Source organism: Bacillus rossius, chromosome 13 (genome assembly GCF_032445375.1).
Source record: "Bacillus rossius redtenbacheri isolate Brsri chromosome 13, Brsri_v3, whole genome shotgun sequence".
In the NCBI taxonomy this organism is placed as follows: Eukaryota; Metazoa; Arthropoda; class Insecta; order Phasmatodea; family Bacillidae; genus Bacillus; species Bacillus rossius.
The window spans coordinates 12,514,841-12,533,092 of record NC_086340.1 but is presented as its reverse complement, the minus strand read 5'-3'; the positions used below and the strand labels follow the sequence as shown (position 1 = coordinate 12,533,092).

Below are 18,252 nucleotides of genomic sequence, written 5' to 3'. Positions count from 1 at the left end.
TTGTAATTCCGCAATTAGTCCCTCAATATTTTTTTGAAATACCAACAACCAAACTGTTAACAAATTTGTCAGAATTTTTTTTTACATTTGTTTTTGTTTAATTTTTTTTTCACATTTGAACAGGCGAGGGAGGGGTGAGGGCGGTCACATTCTGTATTAGCATTTTCGAAAATAACAGTTAAATTTATGTACTAACATTTGGAGTCTTCCCTACCTGAGAAAATTATGCTGACCATGAGCCCCCTTTCTTGCAATGGAACCCACCGTAGCAACAAGGTACTGACACCTGGGGCGTAGGCTCCCTGTAAAGAAAAAAAAAACTTAAATTTTATTTTCATATATGATAAAACGTGTATGTCCAAGCAGCGCGTTCGTAGTGTATAATGTTTACAGGTGAGCAACTTGGCTCTCAGAACCACGGCATTTGGAAGAAGTAATTTTGTAAAAATGGAACGGAAGTCAATGAACGGAAATGTAACACAAAGATGGCGGACCCACGTGTAGCAACATAAACCCATATATAATCACTTTCGTGAACATTAGGGTACATGCCAAACGTAATATTGGTGTGTCAAATGAAACTTTATGATAGTAAAACTACCCCGGAATATATTTTATTTTATTCACATTATAATTCTATTTCAAACCTAATTAACTAGGAAATAATTCGTTACAATTTAATTAACATTCATTATAAATATTATCCAATTTTAAAGAGGCAGAAGTAAGGTTAGAAAGGAAGGGTTGGGGTAGGGGGGGATATTGTTTTCGTGCATCTTTCATCTACAGCATTTCCTATCAATAATCCTATAATCTACTTGCTGTAAGGCTTATAGCTATATTTAAAATAATTTCACTAAAACCCAGATTTTTTTTTTACATGTAGTTAATTTCTTAGTCTCGTATTCCAATAATCTAGTTTAATGTTTTAAAAACTCCAATTATTATATTTCCAATATTAGTTTGGAATTTTGCGAATGTAACCACAAGGAGAATTAATGGACTACAGAATTAAAACTAATAGTTCAAAGTCGATGCAAGTAGCTTCTTCATAAATAGTTTATTTTTAGACTTAAGATATTTTTAATTTATTTAGGAGCAATTTTTGATATTTAAAATTCTTATCCAAAATGGAAGTCAAATAAAAGTATTATTATTAAATAATAATCACTACAATGTCATGTATTCACATGTAAGTTTAAATTCTTGTTATATTTAGTATTTTTCAGTTGTAGGGACATGACATAAAAGTGAGACTTTAAGATTTTCTCTTCAAAAAATTAATGCACAGGATATTATTAAAAACCTGGAAATTTGTTTTGGTATCAGTTTTGGTATCAGTACTACGTACGAGGGGATGCTCAAAATAAATTTAACTGATGTTGTGGGGGCGTAGTTGAAGTAGTACCGCATTGTACCGTCAGGGGCGCATAGAGCTACCATTACTGTGTCAGTAAGCCAAACGTCGTTGCTAAAAGAAAGTTCCTATTTACTTGTGTGAAATTTTTTTTGTGTGTGCTCTTCGTTTTTAGCAGTGGCTTATTTTCTGTGAACATCACGCGGCCGTGAAGTTTTTCTTCTTGCTCGGAAAAAAAACTGGCACTAAAACTCTTGAAATGTTAAAAAAAAAATCGCCTACAAAGGATGAAGATATTGGGAAAACTCAATTGTTTGAGTGGCTCTTCCCGTTTCAAAAGACATGAAACGTCCATTGATGACAAACCCCGCTCTGGGCACGAACCGAAGATAATGTTGAAAAATTCGTCAAATCATTTTGGGAAGATCGACGACATAATATTGAAGAAGTTGTGGAGTTGAATGGAGTGACTTGGGAGTTCAGTGCAGAGAATTTTTAACGGTGGTTTCTGGGGAGGCTGCCAAATTCGTGTCTCTACTGATGACTGCATAGCTAATAAAAAAAATTAAAAATATAAACGTTGCGTGGTAGCACGTTGCATTTTGAAAGAATTCCGAAATGATCCAAAACATTTTTCCCCCAAGGTTATCGTAGGTGAAGATTCATGAATTCTATGGTTTACGACCCTGGAACGATTTTGAAAGTCACCCTTCTCAACCTCAAATCTTCCGTTGAAATTCTCCAGATAGCTAGACGGTGATCGTTGACTTCAGACCCCGGGACGTAACAAGGGTGTTGGTGTGCCGAATGTAACTTTATGACGTCGAAACTATCTTGGAATATGTTCTGCGCGCTTCTGATGGTCACAACAAAGGAATAACCTCAACTTTGAAAAGTACTCGAGAAAATTTAGAAAGGCGGTTCTTATTTTTGAGCGACGGTGCTGCCATCTCTAGTAATTTTTTTTTTTACTATCTTTACATGATAAAGGCAATGGGGAATATTGACGTAATGCTTTTTTTTTTTGGACATACGCCATTGCAGTTTTCTAATGTTTGTCATGGAAAAATTTCGACGATCAAAAAAAAAATAGAGCACTGAGATTGAAAGATCATTTTCTTTTTCCAGTTTCATAAATGACGAATGTATACCGGGTCCATACCGGGCATTGATACGTTCTTTAAATGATTCATGCGAAGTGGGATTTAGATTCAATGCAGTTTTTTTTTTTTAGACATACGCCATTGCAGTATCAATGCCCGATATGGAAACCGGTATACATTTATCAATTAGGAAACGGGAAAAGAAAATGACCCTTCAATCTCTATGCTCGTTTTTTTATACCATCGAGATTTTTTCGTGACAAACAGTGCAAAGCTGCAATGACGTATGTCCAAAAACAAAAAAGGAATTTTTTTGCCGCAACAATTTGTATCGATTATTTTTTACGGAACATCCGCTAGCCTCGCGCAGGGCACCGTTAAATTAAGACGGTTGCCGATCTGTTATCTTACTGGAACTCTGGTTCGGACACTGCGAGAAAAAAAAAAACTGCGTTAAAATTTTTTTTGCCGCAACAATTATTAGTATCGATATTTTTTTACGGAACAACCGCTAGCCTCGCGGAGGGGCACCGTTAAATTAAGACGGTTGCCGATCTGTTACCCTACTGGGAATCTTTTCTGCGAGTGAGGTCGCTACAGTCGCGTCCCGGGCCAAGGTAGTCCTGGGGACGCACCACAACGCCGAACGTACAATAACGCCGAAAACAAATAACGCCGAATGCCAAATTGACTACAACGCCGACAGCTAGAAAACTGCTGCGTACCACAACGCCGAAACACCAGAAACGTCGAAAAATGTCATTGCAGGACTGCCACAAAGGTTAGGTTAGGTTAGGTTAGGTTAGGTTAGGTTAGGTTAGGTTAGGTTAGGTTAGGTTAGGTTAGGTTAGGTTAGGTTAGGTTAGGTTAGGTTAGGTTAGGTTAGGTTAGGTTAGGTTAGGTTAGGTTAGGTTAGGTTAGGTTAGGTTAGGTTAGGTTAGGTTAGGTTAGGTTAGGTTAGGTTAGGTTAGGTTAGGTTAGGTTAGGTTAGGTTAGGTTAGGTTAGGTTAGGTTAGGTTAGGTTAGGTTAGGTTAGGTTAGGTTAGGTTAGGTTAGGTTAGGTTAGGTTAGGTTAGGTTAGGTTAGGTTAGGTTAGGTTAGGTTAGGTTAGGTTAGGTTAGGTTAGGTTAGGTTAGGTTAGGTTAGGTTAGGTTAGGTTAGGTTAGGTTAGGTTAGGTTAGGTTAGGTTAGGTTAGGTTAGGTTAGGTTAGGTTAGGTTAGGTTAGGTTAGGTTAGGTTAGGTTAGGTTAGGTTAGGTTAGGTTAGGTTAGGTTAGGTTAGGTTAGGTTAGGTTAGGTTAGGTTAGGTTAGGTTGTGATATTTCTGCGTTTAGATACATTTATGAAACACTCAAAAATTCATTCATTGTTTTTCATTTTGCTCCTGTTGCTCCCCCTCCCCGCAGCAACATTTTTCGGCGTTACTGTATTTCGGCGTTGTGGTACACAGCAGAGTTTTCTAACTGTCGGCGTTGCGGTCAATTTGGCATTCGGCGTTGTGGCATTTCGGCGTTATTGTACGTTCGGCGTTGTGGTATTTCGGCGTTGTGGTAACGACTCGGCAAGTCCTCGCCCTCGTGGAGTGGGGGGAAGAGGGAGGAGGCTCACCACGAACACTCCCTGCAGCACGCGCATGGCGACGAAGACGCCGACGCCGCCGCCTGCCGCCAGAGGACACAGCACGTGGAGAAGCGCCGCGACGCCCAGGGACGGTCCGCTGACGAGGCGCGGGCCCAGCAGCTCGGCCAGGCGCGCCCCCAACACGCAGGACAGCAGGCTGCCGTAGGACAGCCCCGCCAGCGCGTAGCTCTGCGTCATCTCGTCCCAGTCGTAGCCCTGCGGACAACTCGTCCGAGTCGTAGCCCTGCGGACAACTCTGGCAACTCGAACCTCGACTCGTACGTACATCGCGCGAGTAACAGGCGGTTTGCCTAAACATGAATTCGTTACGGCGATTTGCCTAAAGTCATTTCGCCTAAAGGCGTTTTGCCTAAAATGTTACTATGATGACATGACCTCGTTTTGCCTGACGGCGTTTTGTGCCTAACGACGTTTTGCCTAATGGCGAATTGCCTAACGGGTTTTGCCTAATGGCGTTTTGCCTAACGGCGTTTTGCCTATCAGCGGTTTGCCTAACGGCGATTTGCCTAACGGCGATTTGCCTAACGGCGTTTTACCTAACGGCGTTTTACCTAACGGCGTTTTACCTAACGGTGTTTTACCTAACGCCGAATTGCCTAATGGCGTTTTGCATAAAAGAGGAAAAGGCGTTTTGCCTAACAGCTAATTGCCTAATGGTGATTAGCCTAACGGCGTTATGCCTAACGGCGTTTTGCCTAACTGCGTTTTGCCTAACGGCGTTTTGCCTAACTCCTATTTGGCCAACGGCGATTTTCCTAACGGCGTTTTGCCTAACGGCGTTTTGCTAAACGCTTTTAGGCAAAACGCCTTTAGGCAAAACGACACATGCCCATATTGCGCGTGTGTGTGTTTCGCGTGGATTTTAAAAGGGTTTTTTCAAAAAAAACTTCGTTACTTAACGTATCTTGCGTGTCTTTGGGTAGTTTATAATCCCGGCCTTTAAGTCTTTGGTGGAGGTTAACCTCGGAGGGCCATCGAAAAAAAATAATAATACCCAGGGGTCGGAGCACATAATTTTGTAAGACAACCCCCCCCCCCCCCCCCCCATACTTCCTATTTTATTTAATGCACAATTTTTCAAACCACCACCATTAAAGATGAAAAGAAAATCTAAATACTTCTACAATAAATGGTACAAGGGCTAGAGAATATCATTCAAAGTTTTTAATTTGCTTTTGAAAATAAGATACATACTTCATTAGAATCAAGCTTCTACATTAAATGGTACAAAGGCTAGATAATATAATTTAAAGTTTTAAATTTTTCTTATGAAAATAATATATCTGCTTTATTAAAATCAAGCTTCTGCAATAAATGGTAAAGGGCTAGAGAAGATCTTTAAAGTTTTTAATTTGCTTATGAAAACGCGAGCTGTGTGCACCGTCAAATAAAAGAGTGTAATTTGGCACCAGAAAGAAGATGGCAGCTCTATCTGCACCGAAGTAGGTGAATTGTTTTTCCCCTAGCTAATGTGTGAGCGTATTTTTTAACCCACAACAGGTCTGTGTAAGACATAGTTTTGTCTTTAAATAACACCAGCAAAGTATGTGTAAATTTATGTATCACTGACAGGATATATTTAACCATGTAGCGCTAAAAATCACGTATGCCCTGCATGAGTAATTTCACACAGTTTTAATGAGTAATTCCACTATTTTCAATGTAAATTTACTCTTAGGTTACCCTCGTAATTATAAAATGTATGTATGAATGTGCAAAATTATATTTACACGTGCAAAATAACGTTTTTATTGTATTGTAGTATTCCGTTGTTGTATAAAGTGATTTTATAATTCATTGAGTAAAATTAGACATACACTAGCTATGTAATGTTGCACTTTGAAATATGATATAGTATATAATTAACCGTAAAATAACGTCTACAGTTTAGATGTAAATATAATGATCACGCACAGCTCATCTAGCTATGTATCGTAATACTTGTAAGTTTCCTGTGAATTCTATTAACAACGAATAGGGACAGGAAATATTCTCGATACGTCTCCACCGAGTGGCATGACTCCACTGTAATACGATTTCAATGATCTCTAGGACAATATAATTATTGCAGCTGTAAAATAAAATTACTTTGCTAACTTATCAAGTTGTTTGCTTTAATTAGCCATCTTATCATATGTATAAAAAAATTTACAGTATGAGTATAAATAAAGAAAATATTTTGCCGCATAAGTTTTCTCAGAGAGGGGATATAAAAAGTTTTGAGGTTTTGTGATTCAGAACTGTAATTCACTGGCCCACCAACGGTTCTTGTCCTGAATTTGAGTTATGTGTTATCCTGTATACATCATACTGAAAACCTATAAGAAACATATATAGTTTAGAAATTAATATACATGTATACATCATACTGAAAACCTATATGAAACATATATAGTTTAGAAATTAATATATAATTATCCACAACAATTCCTCCATCCGTTTCACGTACTCGGGAAAATGCCACCTGTGATTCGAAAGTTCCCTGGCCGAGAGTTTCTCATTGGCCGAGGGTGTACGTACTATGTCATTCATAAGCGTATGCAACACCTTAGTGTAAGTATTTCAATCTAAGCCCGTCGCGAAAAGAATCCACGAATTTTCCCGGGTCCCTATAAATAAAACTTGTAATTTTCGTCCAATCAAGTTGAACCAAGGCAGGCCATGGACGTTGTAAGTGGGCGCAAGGTCTGTTCTGCAATGGCACCGAAACGGAAGACTGACCCGTACGGATTAGCCCGGCAATGCTGAGTTCTTAAGTTCACGTTGCCCCGAGCGACCAATAGAAGCCGAGTACTTGGCTGCAGTGGTAGCCATTTTGGTTTACGTTCTAAATACGTTAAAATTTGTTTCAACTGAAAGAATATCTAGTGTTTTATCATTACGTACTTTGTGGTTTATTTTATTATATATGTAAATCCTACATATATTGTGATCTCGAAGCACAACAGTTAGGTTTTAATTCAATACATGTTTCGTAATCTTGAAGTGTAATCTCATTGGAAGCCATTTGTTACGTTTCCGGTGCATTGTGGGAGAGGCAGACGCGATGGTGAGATGTTCCGGGAGATCCGACTCCGTTTCCGTGCCATTGTTAAACGGGCTTTAACGACACGTCGGTCTGTGGACGCGGAAAAGAAACATGCTGGAAAACTAACACCATAAGGAAAGTACGAAGTAAATTCTACCATATATATTTTTTTATTACATTTATTGGTGCTGCAGCCCATAAAATTTTTTTTTGAAACTGTTTTCCTTCTCATGGGCGATCTGTTGAGTTGATTTAAGGGGGCGACGGAATACTAACATACTGGAAAACTACCATAATGTAAGTATTTCACCTGGCCTCTTCAAAAAAAGGCGGAAAAGTACCATAACTGAAAACTGCCATAATTTTAAAGGACGAGGCGGAATTCTGCCATATTTTCTTACACACTCCATGGAATTAGTACAGCTGCTTTTCTCTCGAAGTAGTATGAAGAACACATCGCTAGGTAGCGCTGTTAACTCCCCTTGTTGTTTCTTAGGTTTACTTAAAAAGTTACAGATAGCGCTTCTGACGGTGACTTTCTGTAGTTCCAGTCAGAAATTAACTCAACAGATCGCGCACTAATAGAAACAAATGTTTCCAAAAATGGGTTATAGGAAGCAGCACTGTATACTTATAACTACGAACTGTAAAAATAAAATTATGGTAGTTTTCCATTATGGCACACTTCCTCCTGTTTTGACGGGGGTCGACGGAAGACTATCATACTGGAAGACTGCCATACTGGAAGACTGACATACTGGAAGACTACCATACTGGAAGACTGCCATACTGGAAGACTGCCATACTGGAAGACTGCCATACTGGAAGACTACCATACTGGAAGACTGCCATATGGAGGACTGCCATATGGAGGACTGCCATACTGGAAGACTACCATAATGGAAGACTACCATAATGGAAGACTACCATAATAAAGACTGCCATACTGGAAGACTGCCATACTGGAAGACTGCCATACTGGAAGACTGCCATACTGGAAGACTGCCATATGGAGGACTGTCATATGGAGGACTGCCATACTGGAAGACTGCCATACTGGAAGACTGCCATACTGGAAGACTGCCATACTGGAGGACTGCCATACTGGAAGACTGCCATACTGGAAGACTGCCATACTGGAAGACTGCCATACTGGAAGACTGCCATACTGGAAGACTGCCATACTGGAAGACTGCCATACTGGAAGACTGCCATACTGGAAGACTGCCATACTGGAAGACTGCCATACTGGAAGACTGCCATACTGGAAGACTGCCATACTGGAAGACTGTCATACTGGAAGACTGCCATACTGGAAGACTGCCATACTGGAAGACTGCCATACTGGAAGACTGCCATACTGGAAGACTGCCATACTGGAAGACTGCCATACTGGAAGACTGCCATACTGGAAGACTGCCATACTGGAAGACTGCCATAATCGAATAATTCCGCCGGGGGACGACGGAAAAGTGCCTTAATGTAAAACTATCATATGTTAAAACGTGACCACGCAGTCCTAATACTCGAACGACATGATTAAATTTATTATGTATATTATCTTAGAAATAATTTGTATATATAAGTAGCATACAAAGTCTTGTGATTCTAATTGATGTTTTAAATCCAGGTCACTAGTTGAAATTAAATGCAATCTAGTGACCGAAAATCACAATTACCTGAGAACCGACGGTTAAGAAAGTAAAATATTGCATGATTTATATCATATGTTTGAAATTCCACTACAGATTATCACCATCAGGTGTATAGTCATCTATAGTACTGAGGTGGCAATTTAATTGTGTTTATTTTACGTCATGACTATCAAAAGAACGATAAAGTAAACTTAGGCATGAATTATTTCACTAAAAATTGTTTACGTTATTACATCTTTAATAATACCCACATTATGTTTCTGATGGGCGGTTGGGGTTCACTTTTCGTGGTCTGAATTCACTACGACCTTACTTATGGTGGTGTTGTTTTTGTCATCTAGGGGCTGTTACAGGGTATTGTGATTCCAGCATTATGTATTTAGCATGTGCTGTGAAAATCATTAGAAATGTATTTTAACATATAGATGTGCAGAAAAACAATTGCCATTAAGAATAGATCAAAACAATCACAAATGTGAATACGGAATAGTGAGAGTGATTTATGTTTGCTGTTTAAGTTTTATTGATTAAGTAGTTGTGGCATTAGGCCTATATTTTAACTGCGTCAATGACAACTAAATCATTTCAGACTATTAATTTATGAAAGCCTTGAAATCATTTTTATATTTGTTTACCAGGAGAATAGCCTATTTACGATATTATTTTTCTTCTTATTCTGAAATGCTTGCTTGTCCGTAAACATATTATTAGCGAGGTCAATGCAGACGACAAAACACAACGCCACAGTAGAACGACAATATGAAAAGAAGTAGCCATGACCTACAGTAAGGAACCATCCTACCAAATTTTTAGATAAAAATCTATGGGGCTGAAACGAGAGTCACAGCCGTTGGTTTCAAGTGAAACTTCTGTCAGCGAGTCGCTTTTAGTGTAATAGTTGAAATTAAAAATTATAAAAACGAGACATTGTCTACGTACTAAATATTATAATTCAAAACTAACACTAAATGGTAGCTTACTATTAATTTCAGTTAATATTCTACGAAAATGTTTAACATTGGCCTGTGATATGATAAATGAGATACCGAAGGCATAATATCAAAATTAATGTTTTTTTTGGTGAACGTACAATTGCCCAGTGTTGTCGGTTCTCTATACACAAACACACGAATCACCGCGCTATCACGTCTGAGTCGTGAGCTACACTGAACAGAATTTTTTTCCTAACCTAAATTAAAATTAAGTGTTCCTATTTGCGTCTCAGGCCGAAGCCTATATAGTTAGGAAAATGTTAAAGAAATATGATACAGACCTTTTTTCGTCTGTTCTGTTACCCATGTTTCGCTGTGATTTTTAAGACGCTTCACGTCAAAACGATATGACAATGGCCAGCCGGAATTTGAACCAGTGTTCTCTGGGATACTAATCTATAATAGAAGTATATATAAGTGTAAACAAATATACACATAAAACAAATCAAAATACAAATCTGTTTAAAAAAAGTATCTAAGTGAATTTCAAAAAACAGTGTAGTTCATTGAATAAAATTTCAACCGACATACAACATTTTAAATAATAGGTAAATGAATTCAGGATGTAGTTTCGGACATACAATATTACTCATTAAATTGTATATCATGAGAAACCTCTGTTTGTGCCTTAAGAAGGGAATAGATATCTCTCCCGAAACGTCGCAACTGTTGTTTTGGGAAAAACATACTGAGTTATTCTATGCTACCATCGTTGTGGTTTTCAAAATATCTGTTTTGTCGCTCAACTGTTGTTTACGGTGTTCATCTGTGCTGTCGTTGCTGTTTTGTAACATCGCTGGGTTCACCTGTGTGTGTCTGTGTATCCGTTTTTTATTTTTTTTCCTTCAATTTTTATATATTAAGTTTCATCGTTTGGTTATTGTTTGCCGTTGTGCACTATAAATTTTCTTTGTAAATGGAACAGAAATATTCATATAAACTTAGATATTTGTTAATTTGTACATTTACATGAAAATAACTGTATCACTACAAAAAAATGTTACCATTTATGTTTTGTGTTGCCTCAGTATCTCCAATATTTAAAAGTTATTTGTAAACCCTTGTTTGAATAGCTTTCCAGTATTAACTGCGCATATTAAGCACGGTAAAACAAAAGAAAGCCAAATTGTTGAATTTTTGATCGATAATCTTTTTCATTGTTTTAAAAAAAATTCCGAATGTACACATCAATTGAAGTATAAAATTATTAGCCAATTTTTGTAAGAAATACTCAGTTATATACCTCGATAAACCGTATTTCAGATGTGCAAAAATAACCAAAGCTATGTGGTGTACAAATTTATAATATATTTCTTTTAGTACTGCAAACTATTCCTTGTCAACTGTTTTCGAAAAGAATATTTTATAAAAGTACTGAAAATTAATTCTGTGAGTTGTCCGAAGTATTTTTCGTCTTTATTTACTGTTCTTGTTACTAATGTATCATCGTTGTTAGCCAACAGTGTCCGTCTGTGCTGAAATAATTTTTTTACCAATTCTTTCTACGTAATTTTCTATGTTTTAAATGTTTTGAAGTTCCCTGAGTTTCGCTTGTTTTTTGTATGTTTGCACATTTATCTTTCTTGTCTGTTATTGAGGTTTCTTATGACATACATTATTATCAGTAATGGTGTATGTTCTAAATTATATATATAATCAATCTCCCCAATTGCAAGACCATTAAAAAAAAGAAATATTAAAGTACCTATTTATTTGGTATTTGAAACCCGTACGTTTGCAAAAAAAAATGTATTTAAAATAAAATTATATATTATTTCGTAATAATCGCAAAATAACAAGTGTCGTATGTATGAAGAATTAAATATCATAACGAAATTATTATATCTACTTAAGTTGTTGAACTGAAGGAAAGGTTCGAACATAATAATTTAAAACAACAAAATTATAAGAAAAGTGAAATCTCTTGTAGAATATTTTAGTACAAAATATTTTTTTGGACGAAAATAAACATATACAGCCATTGAATGAACGTTTGATACGGCAACAGTTAAAACATAAAACATGTTTTATACTACTACACGTAGAAATATTAAACATCCAAAATAAAAATACCAAATTCCAATTTTTGTTACAATTAAAATTACAAATAATTAAATAGCGATGTCACTGTGATATGCTCAAAGTACTCAAATAAGTTCATGTTTAATAATTCCGATGATTTAATTAAGTTTTTTAGGGTTTCATTGTATGAAATAAAACATTTATGCTCCGGCTTAACACAAAGAATTCTGTACTCAATAGTACTGTACGTTTCAATAAAATATAGTGGTATTATAAATAATGTGAATATTTCTCAATAAGTAAGCAAATCTCACAAAACTATTGTCATCTAAATTCTCAGTCTTCAGAAACTGATCGTTTTAAGGGCAGCACTATCATTACCTAAAATTCCGGCGATGTCAGTATGAAATGTAACTTTAAATTTGACATCTCCAAAACTATCATTGATTTAGTACTTAAATTAAGATTGTGAAAATGCCTATTTGCAAACAGTTGTTTGAATAGCTTTCCAGTATTAGCTGCGCATATTAAGCACGGTAAAACAAAACAAAAAAATCCAAAAGTGAAAAAACAAGGTTAATTTTTCTGTGGCTTTAAAACCAAATAAATAAAATGTTAAACAATAACTTCATGCTTGTAAGCACACACATATTTTAACTAAACACACTCTTTTAATATCTAACATTTATTTCAAAATAACTTTACCATCCACAGTGCAAGCTCTTACATATTTTTTTTTACTAGTCTATAGTTCTATATAATTATTGTACAGCGGGACTGTAAGTTTGTTTGCAGGAAATCAACTAAAAAATTGACAGATTAGTAATACAAATTACATTTCACTGTTATGAAATTACATAATTCATGCTGAACGAACAACATAAGAACACATAAATTTGTTCGTTACCGAGGTTAGATGTTACTGCACGTGTTAATGACACACGAAACTACAGTAAACTCGTGGAATAACATCATGTCAGTGTTAAGAAGACTGCTAGTATCCGCTCTACCACTATGGTTCTGGGGTAGAGCGCCTGCCTTGTGACTTGTAGGACCCGGGTTCGCGCCCCGGCTCCTCCAAGGCGGATTGCCCAGAAAAAATGTTGGCATTTTCTCTGGTAGGAATACAATCCCTTGTAACAAGTCAGGCTACCAAATAAACGGTGGGTGGAACAGAAAAAAACCTTCCAGGTGGCTTCCAAATGGGGAGCCCGTTTCTTTTCTTGGGCTCCCCATGCGGTGGCCATTCCGGGGGTTTCTCCGGGGGAACGGAGTTTTGCAAAAAAATATTTTGTTTTTAATTTTAAGCGTTTATTTTTTAGTAACTGTAGCATTATCATTCCACCATGTTATCATTAAAGCTCAAACCAACACACATTTTATTTTTTTTTTTACATAAAATATTTGAATAATCGGTATATATTTTCTTGAAGTATTATTGACAGTTCAATTTTAGTCACAAACTATTGACCAAAACCTCTGTTATGTAGTATTTTAGACGTTTTTGACGAAAAAAAAAATTTATAGGCACATGAATTTTATTCCTAAAAATATTTTTTTTCCTGAAAAACCACGTTGTTTTCAATCAGGAAGATCGCCTTTAACACACAACATTATGTGTGTATATATATACACATATATATACACACATATATGTGTGTGTGTGTTTCAATTAAATTACAAATAGACGCTTTGCTGTGCTGCTCCCTATAACATTTGGAAACATTTCTTTCTTCTCGTCTGTGATCTGGACGTTATTTGTAATTGCAACTATCACCGTCAGAAGCGCTCTCTGTAAGCTTTAAAGTTAACCTGAGAAATAGCTAGAGGGTTGACAGCGCTACCTGCCGAGTATTCTATACACTACTTCTTTTGTATAGTGCTAGTTTAACCTGTAAATCCATATACCTGTCATTTAGCCAATTTATTCAGGCTCGGATTTAGGGAATCACGACGGCCCATCTTGGATTGCGGCCATTGTTGATTACGTCACTTCCGGCGAAAAAAAACCACCTACCTCACTATGCACCAAATATTCCAATTTTCGTTTTCTAGAACTTTCTGCCCCTTACATTTCAATCGAATGCCCCACTCCTGCGCGTCGCACTTTTTTCGTTACATAATCCTACACCCCGCACTCATGTGCGTTATGGACAGGTAAAAGGTGGTGGCGTGTGTGTTTGTGGAGAGGGGGGGGGGGAGGAAATGACAGTGCCATTATGGTAGTTGTATGTAGTTTCCCACCGTGCGTTATCTCGCCTCCTGCACCCCAACTTAAAACAGTCTCGTCGGACGTAAGTACCTCTCGCGGGGTCGCGGTGGAGTTGACCGGCTGAAGCTGTCCCTGGCCGGAGTCGACCTGGCGGTCCACCATGGCGACGATGGCCACGGACAGGCTGGCCTTGAGCGTGAAGTTGAGCATGTTGCCCGCCGCGGCCAGCGCGCAGAAGACGTATCTCGCCGGAGGCCGGTGGAGACTTCTGCAGCCCGCAGGAGCTGCGAACACACGTGGAGAGAGGGCGGGGGGGTGATTATTATCTCTCTCTCTCTGTACTTGTGTACGGGTCCAACTGCCGGGTCCAACTCTGCCTCAGTTGCATCCTCAATTGCATGTATGAGACCGTAAATGGTGGAAGGGCTGAATCTGCGGGCAACAGCAGATGCGATAGAAACCTTTCCGGGGGGGGGGGGGGGTTCGACGGCCGAGCCTCGGTGCATCGGTCCCCAAGGGGCCCCATAGTGAATGGATCAGGCCCTATGGTAAAGGAAGGACTGGGTATGGTGGTTATGGTGTTGGGCGATCGGGCCTAACAACGGGCTGTAAACTGATCTACAGGGTGTCCCCTTTGTCCAGCAGTCGGGGGAGGTACCGAGGCAACCCCGAGGTCCCTCCAGCCTGGGCACTGTGGCAGCCATTCCTAGCTGGGGCTGACGGTGGTCGTCGCTCGACGAGTTTAGGCGCATCCGGGGCGGAGGGTAGTTAGAGGCGACGAGGACACCCTGTGGCTTTACTCTGAAAAGTGGCGGTCTGGTCTATCTACCGGCGAACAGTCTGCCGAGTAGACCAAAAGTTGGTCGTAGTACGGGAAGAATCCATAATGTTTGAATGGTGCCCCGCTGAGGTTCCCTCTAAGGCCCAGGATTCTTGTTGGGCAGGACTCGTACTTGGGAGTGGTGCCCCGAGTGCTTTAGGGGCAAGCAGCAGGGTTCCCCAGCCCTTTGACATGCTGACGCAGTGAGCGACGGAGACAGCTCCGGTTCACCGGCCTGGATAGCCGGGAGAGGTTGGGTGGGCCTCCACCGGACCGCGGGTCCGCTGGGTGGTTTCAGGAGTCCCAGCGTGAGGCGGGAGACCGGGGCAGGCGCCAGGAGTGATGACAACTCCGGAGGGCTAAAGGGAGCATCCAAATTTCTGGTCAGCCGAGTGGGGGTAGGGGGCCGATGGTGGTACACATGCTGGGATGGGTTGCCTCAGCCCCTGTGTATAGCCCGAAGCTCTAACGCCCTTCCCGGTTGCGTATGCGGCGTGATCCGCATCCACGCCCGTGGGGCTCCAGGGCGGTAGGACCTTTAGGCTAAGAGCGCCGGGTAATAAAAGAAAAAAGGGGGAAAACCCCTGTGTCATGAAATCATGTACTTGTGTACACTGCACAGTGGTTGTCATTTCTAGCCAGAGCTTCCTGCGGTCGCCGCCGGATGAGTTCATGCACTTCCGGGCCTTAATCGGTTGTAAATCCGCCGGGCCGAAGTACGGCAGGTCGGAGGGTAGTCCGAGGAGACGAGGACATCCAGTGGAGTAGCTCTGAAGAGTGGCAGTCGGCTAGCTTGTTGGCGAACGGTCTGCCGAATCGACGCCAAGTTGGTAGTATGTAGTACGGGAAGTATCCATGAAAGATTGAACGGTGCCCCGCTGAGGTTTCCTCCAAGGCCCTGGATTCTGATTGGGCAGGACTCGTTCTTGGTGGTGGTGCTCCGATCGCTTGGAGCAGGCTCAAAGGGTTCCCTAGCCCGATGCGGAGTCGACGTGGTGAGCGACGACACAGCTCCGGTACCAGCCTGGACAGCTGGCAGAGGTTGGATAGGACCTCCACCAGACCACGGGTTCACTGGGTGACTGAGGGGTCCCAGCGTGGTGTGGGAGATCGGAGTAGGCGCCAGCAGTGCTGATAAAGTCTTACGGCTCAGGACACAGCCAACTGTCTGGTCAGCTGAGCGAGGTAAAGGGGCTGAGGCGGTGACTATGCTGGGTTGGTGGCCCCAGCCGCTGGTCGTTGCCGAAGCTCTAATACTTTCCCGATCAACAACAGGGAGTGATCCCTAACAGTTATGTTTAAATTATGCTCTGGAATGTATACGACGAACTGGAATTTTTATCACTCTACCCTGATAGGACGCATATGTGGGAGGGGAATGTGAGAATGCCGGCCGTAGGTCGGAATAATCTGTACTTTAACAAATGATTCCTTCGGAAAACAATTTTGCCAGGAAACATGTTCGCAAAAACTTAGTTTGAAAAATTCGTGTCTCTATCAGTGTACAAACCTCGGTCAATAAAGACGGTAAATAACCACCAACAAATATCATTTTAGAAAAATAAACATTTTTTAGAATTTATTAGTGTCTATATTATTCATACGATTGCTGAATACTATTAAATTAATGTTCAATATTTAAGGCCCGCCTTTTGTTGTGATACATTAAGTTATCACATGTTCTATAAAAACATTTTATTTTTACGGTCTTGTAGGGTGGCATTTTTGTTGTTTTATTTCTTAGATAGGCTATTTATTTTCTTAAAGGTATGTTGTTGTGGCGATGCTTTTGTTTATAACTCACACCCAACATATTTCCGGCCTACTTTCGAAATCCAAAACGAATTCAGTTAGAATTTTCTAGTTACCTAGAAAAAAAAAGAGTAAACACGTGCGTGACTATTAACGTTTGCCATCAAAACAAAACAACTTTTGACAGTGTAACCACTATTTCCAATAGTTTTATAGGCCTATGTGTCCACAGCAAAGCTGATTTTATATTCACTAAAAAATAAAAGCTTTATAACAGTTAAATGTTTAAATATGCAAGAAAGATTTTTTGGCCTGCAGAAAAACCATTATTTTCGCTTGAAGATAAGGAATGCCTCTAAGTCAGAATTGTTGGTGCATCATTTCCAGGATGGTATTAGCAGAAGGGTTAGCTTCAAATGAGAGCGACTTTAGCCCCTATAATATGCCTTACCCTGTTCCAAACTATATACCATTGATGACTTACCCTGGTGTTAGTCTTCTGCGAATGGTTTGTAATTTCCCGGTAATATATCAAAATAATTCCATGTGAGCTATGTCACATGCGTCTTTAGTATTATTTAATTAAGATTTTAATTTTTTTTAAATTTATTTCGGAAACTATTCGTTTGGTTGTAAGTAGGGCTTATGGTACAAAAAATAATAATTTGCAGGATACAGATACACACGCTTTGAAGCTCTAAAGTAGCTGACACCGGTGTTCAGTTCATTCTCGCCGTAGGCCGTAGCATGGAGTTTTCCGAATTCGTATTATTCTTCTACTTTAAGAGGATGGTAAAAAAAACTTGTAAGCAAGAGAATATTAGTTTTAAAAAAATTGTTGGAACGTACCTACCTGCTTGCTTGTTTGATTTCGTGTTCATCGCAAGAATAATTAACCTTTATTACCGAAATTGTTGTAATAAGCAATGAAAACCACATTAACTTTTCACTTCACTTTATAAACAGTCGACGAAACAGTTCACGTGTAGATGTAAGTTGTGTGCTGCCGCTGTCTTTCTTCTCCTCGGACGCATAGGCCAATCGAGTGGAAGAGAGGTAGATGCGGCGCTAGCGTACAATGAGCGTAATGGGACACAGCGTAACAGAACAATGTGCGTAACGGGACACTTTTTCGTGCGTGCAGCCGGCGTTCATCGATTTATTAGACGTTGTCACGTCAAAAAAAAATTGTTGGAACGTACCTGCTTGCTCGTTTGATTTCGTGTTCATCGCCTTTGTCGTGTTTTCTTTTTTTCGTTCTTGGCCTGTCTGCCGCGAGCCGTTCGCGAGAGTGAAGCTGTGTACCTTTCGGGCAAGTACGACGTGATTCTCCTCTTACCCCCTCCCCTTCGCTCAAGGCACGCTTGACAGAAGCTTCGCTAATACGAACGACCTTCGGAAAGCAGTCGAGAAAGCGATACCTATCTCTAGCTGAAATTGCTTCTAAGATAGAGCTGTAGTTACGTAAGGCCATATCTACGCGCAGTATCGCGATGGACGTTTAAATATAGTGGAATTCTACAAAGAAATAACTTTATATGCACTTGTACAAAAGATTAACAGTTGCAAAAAAAAATAGTTTTGTGATACTACAAGAAAGATGTAACTTTGTGCAATAACATAGCTTGGGTTATTTTTTAATATAAAAAAAATACGTTTCTTGTGAAAATA

General features: G+C 39.6%; 1 protein-coding gene across 1 annotated transcript in view; it reads right to left on the bottom strand.

Annotated features, from left to right (window-relative positions):
* Nucleotides 1-17,852, bottom strand: part of LOC134538253 (sialin-like) — a 45,200-nt gene extending 27,348 nt beyond the window's left edge. The window contains exons 1-4 of the mRNA XM_063379403.1: nt 17,784-17,852; nt 14,100-14,293; nt 4,068-4,295; nt 215-302 (exon numbers count right to left, since the gene is read on the bottom strand). Of these exons, the coding sequence (XP_063235473.1) occupies nt 215-302; nt 4,068-4,295; nt 14,100-14,293; nt 17,784-17,811 (538 nt within the window). The 5' untranslated portion in view covers nt 17,812-17,852. The remainder of the gene's footprint in view (nt 1-214; nt 303-4,067; nt 4,296-14,099; nt 14,294-17,783) is intronic.
* Between the last annotated feature and the right edge of the window lie 400 nt (nt 17,853-18,252).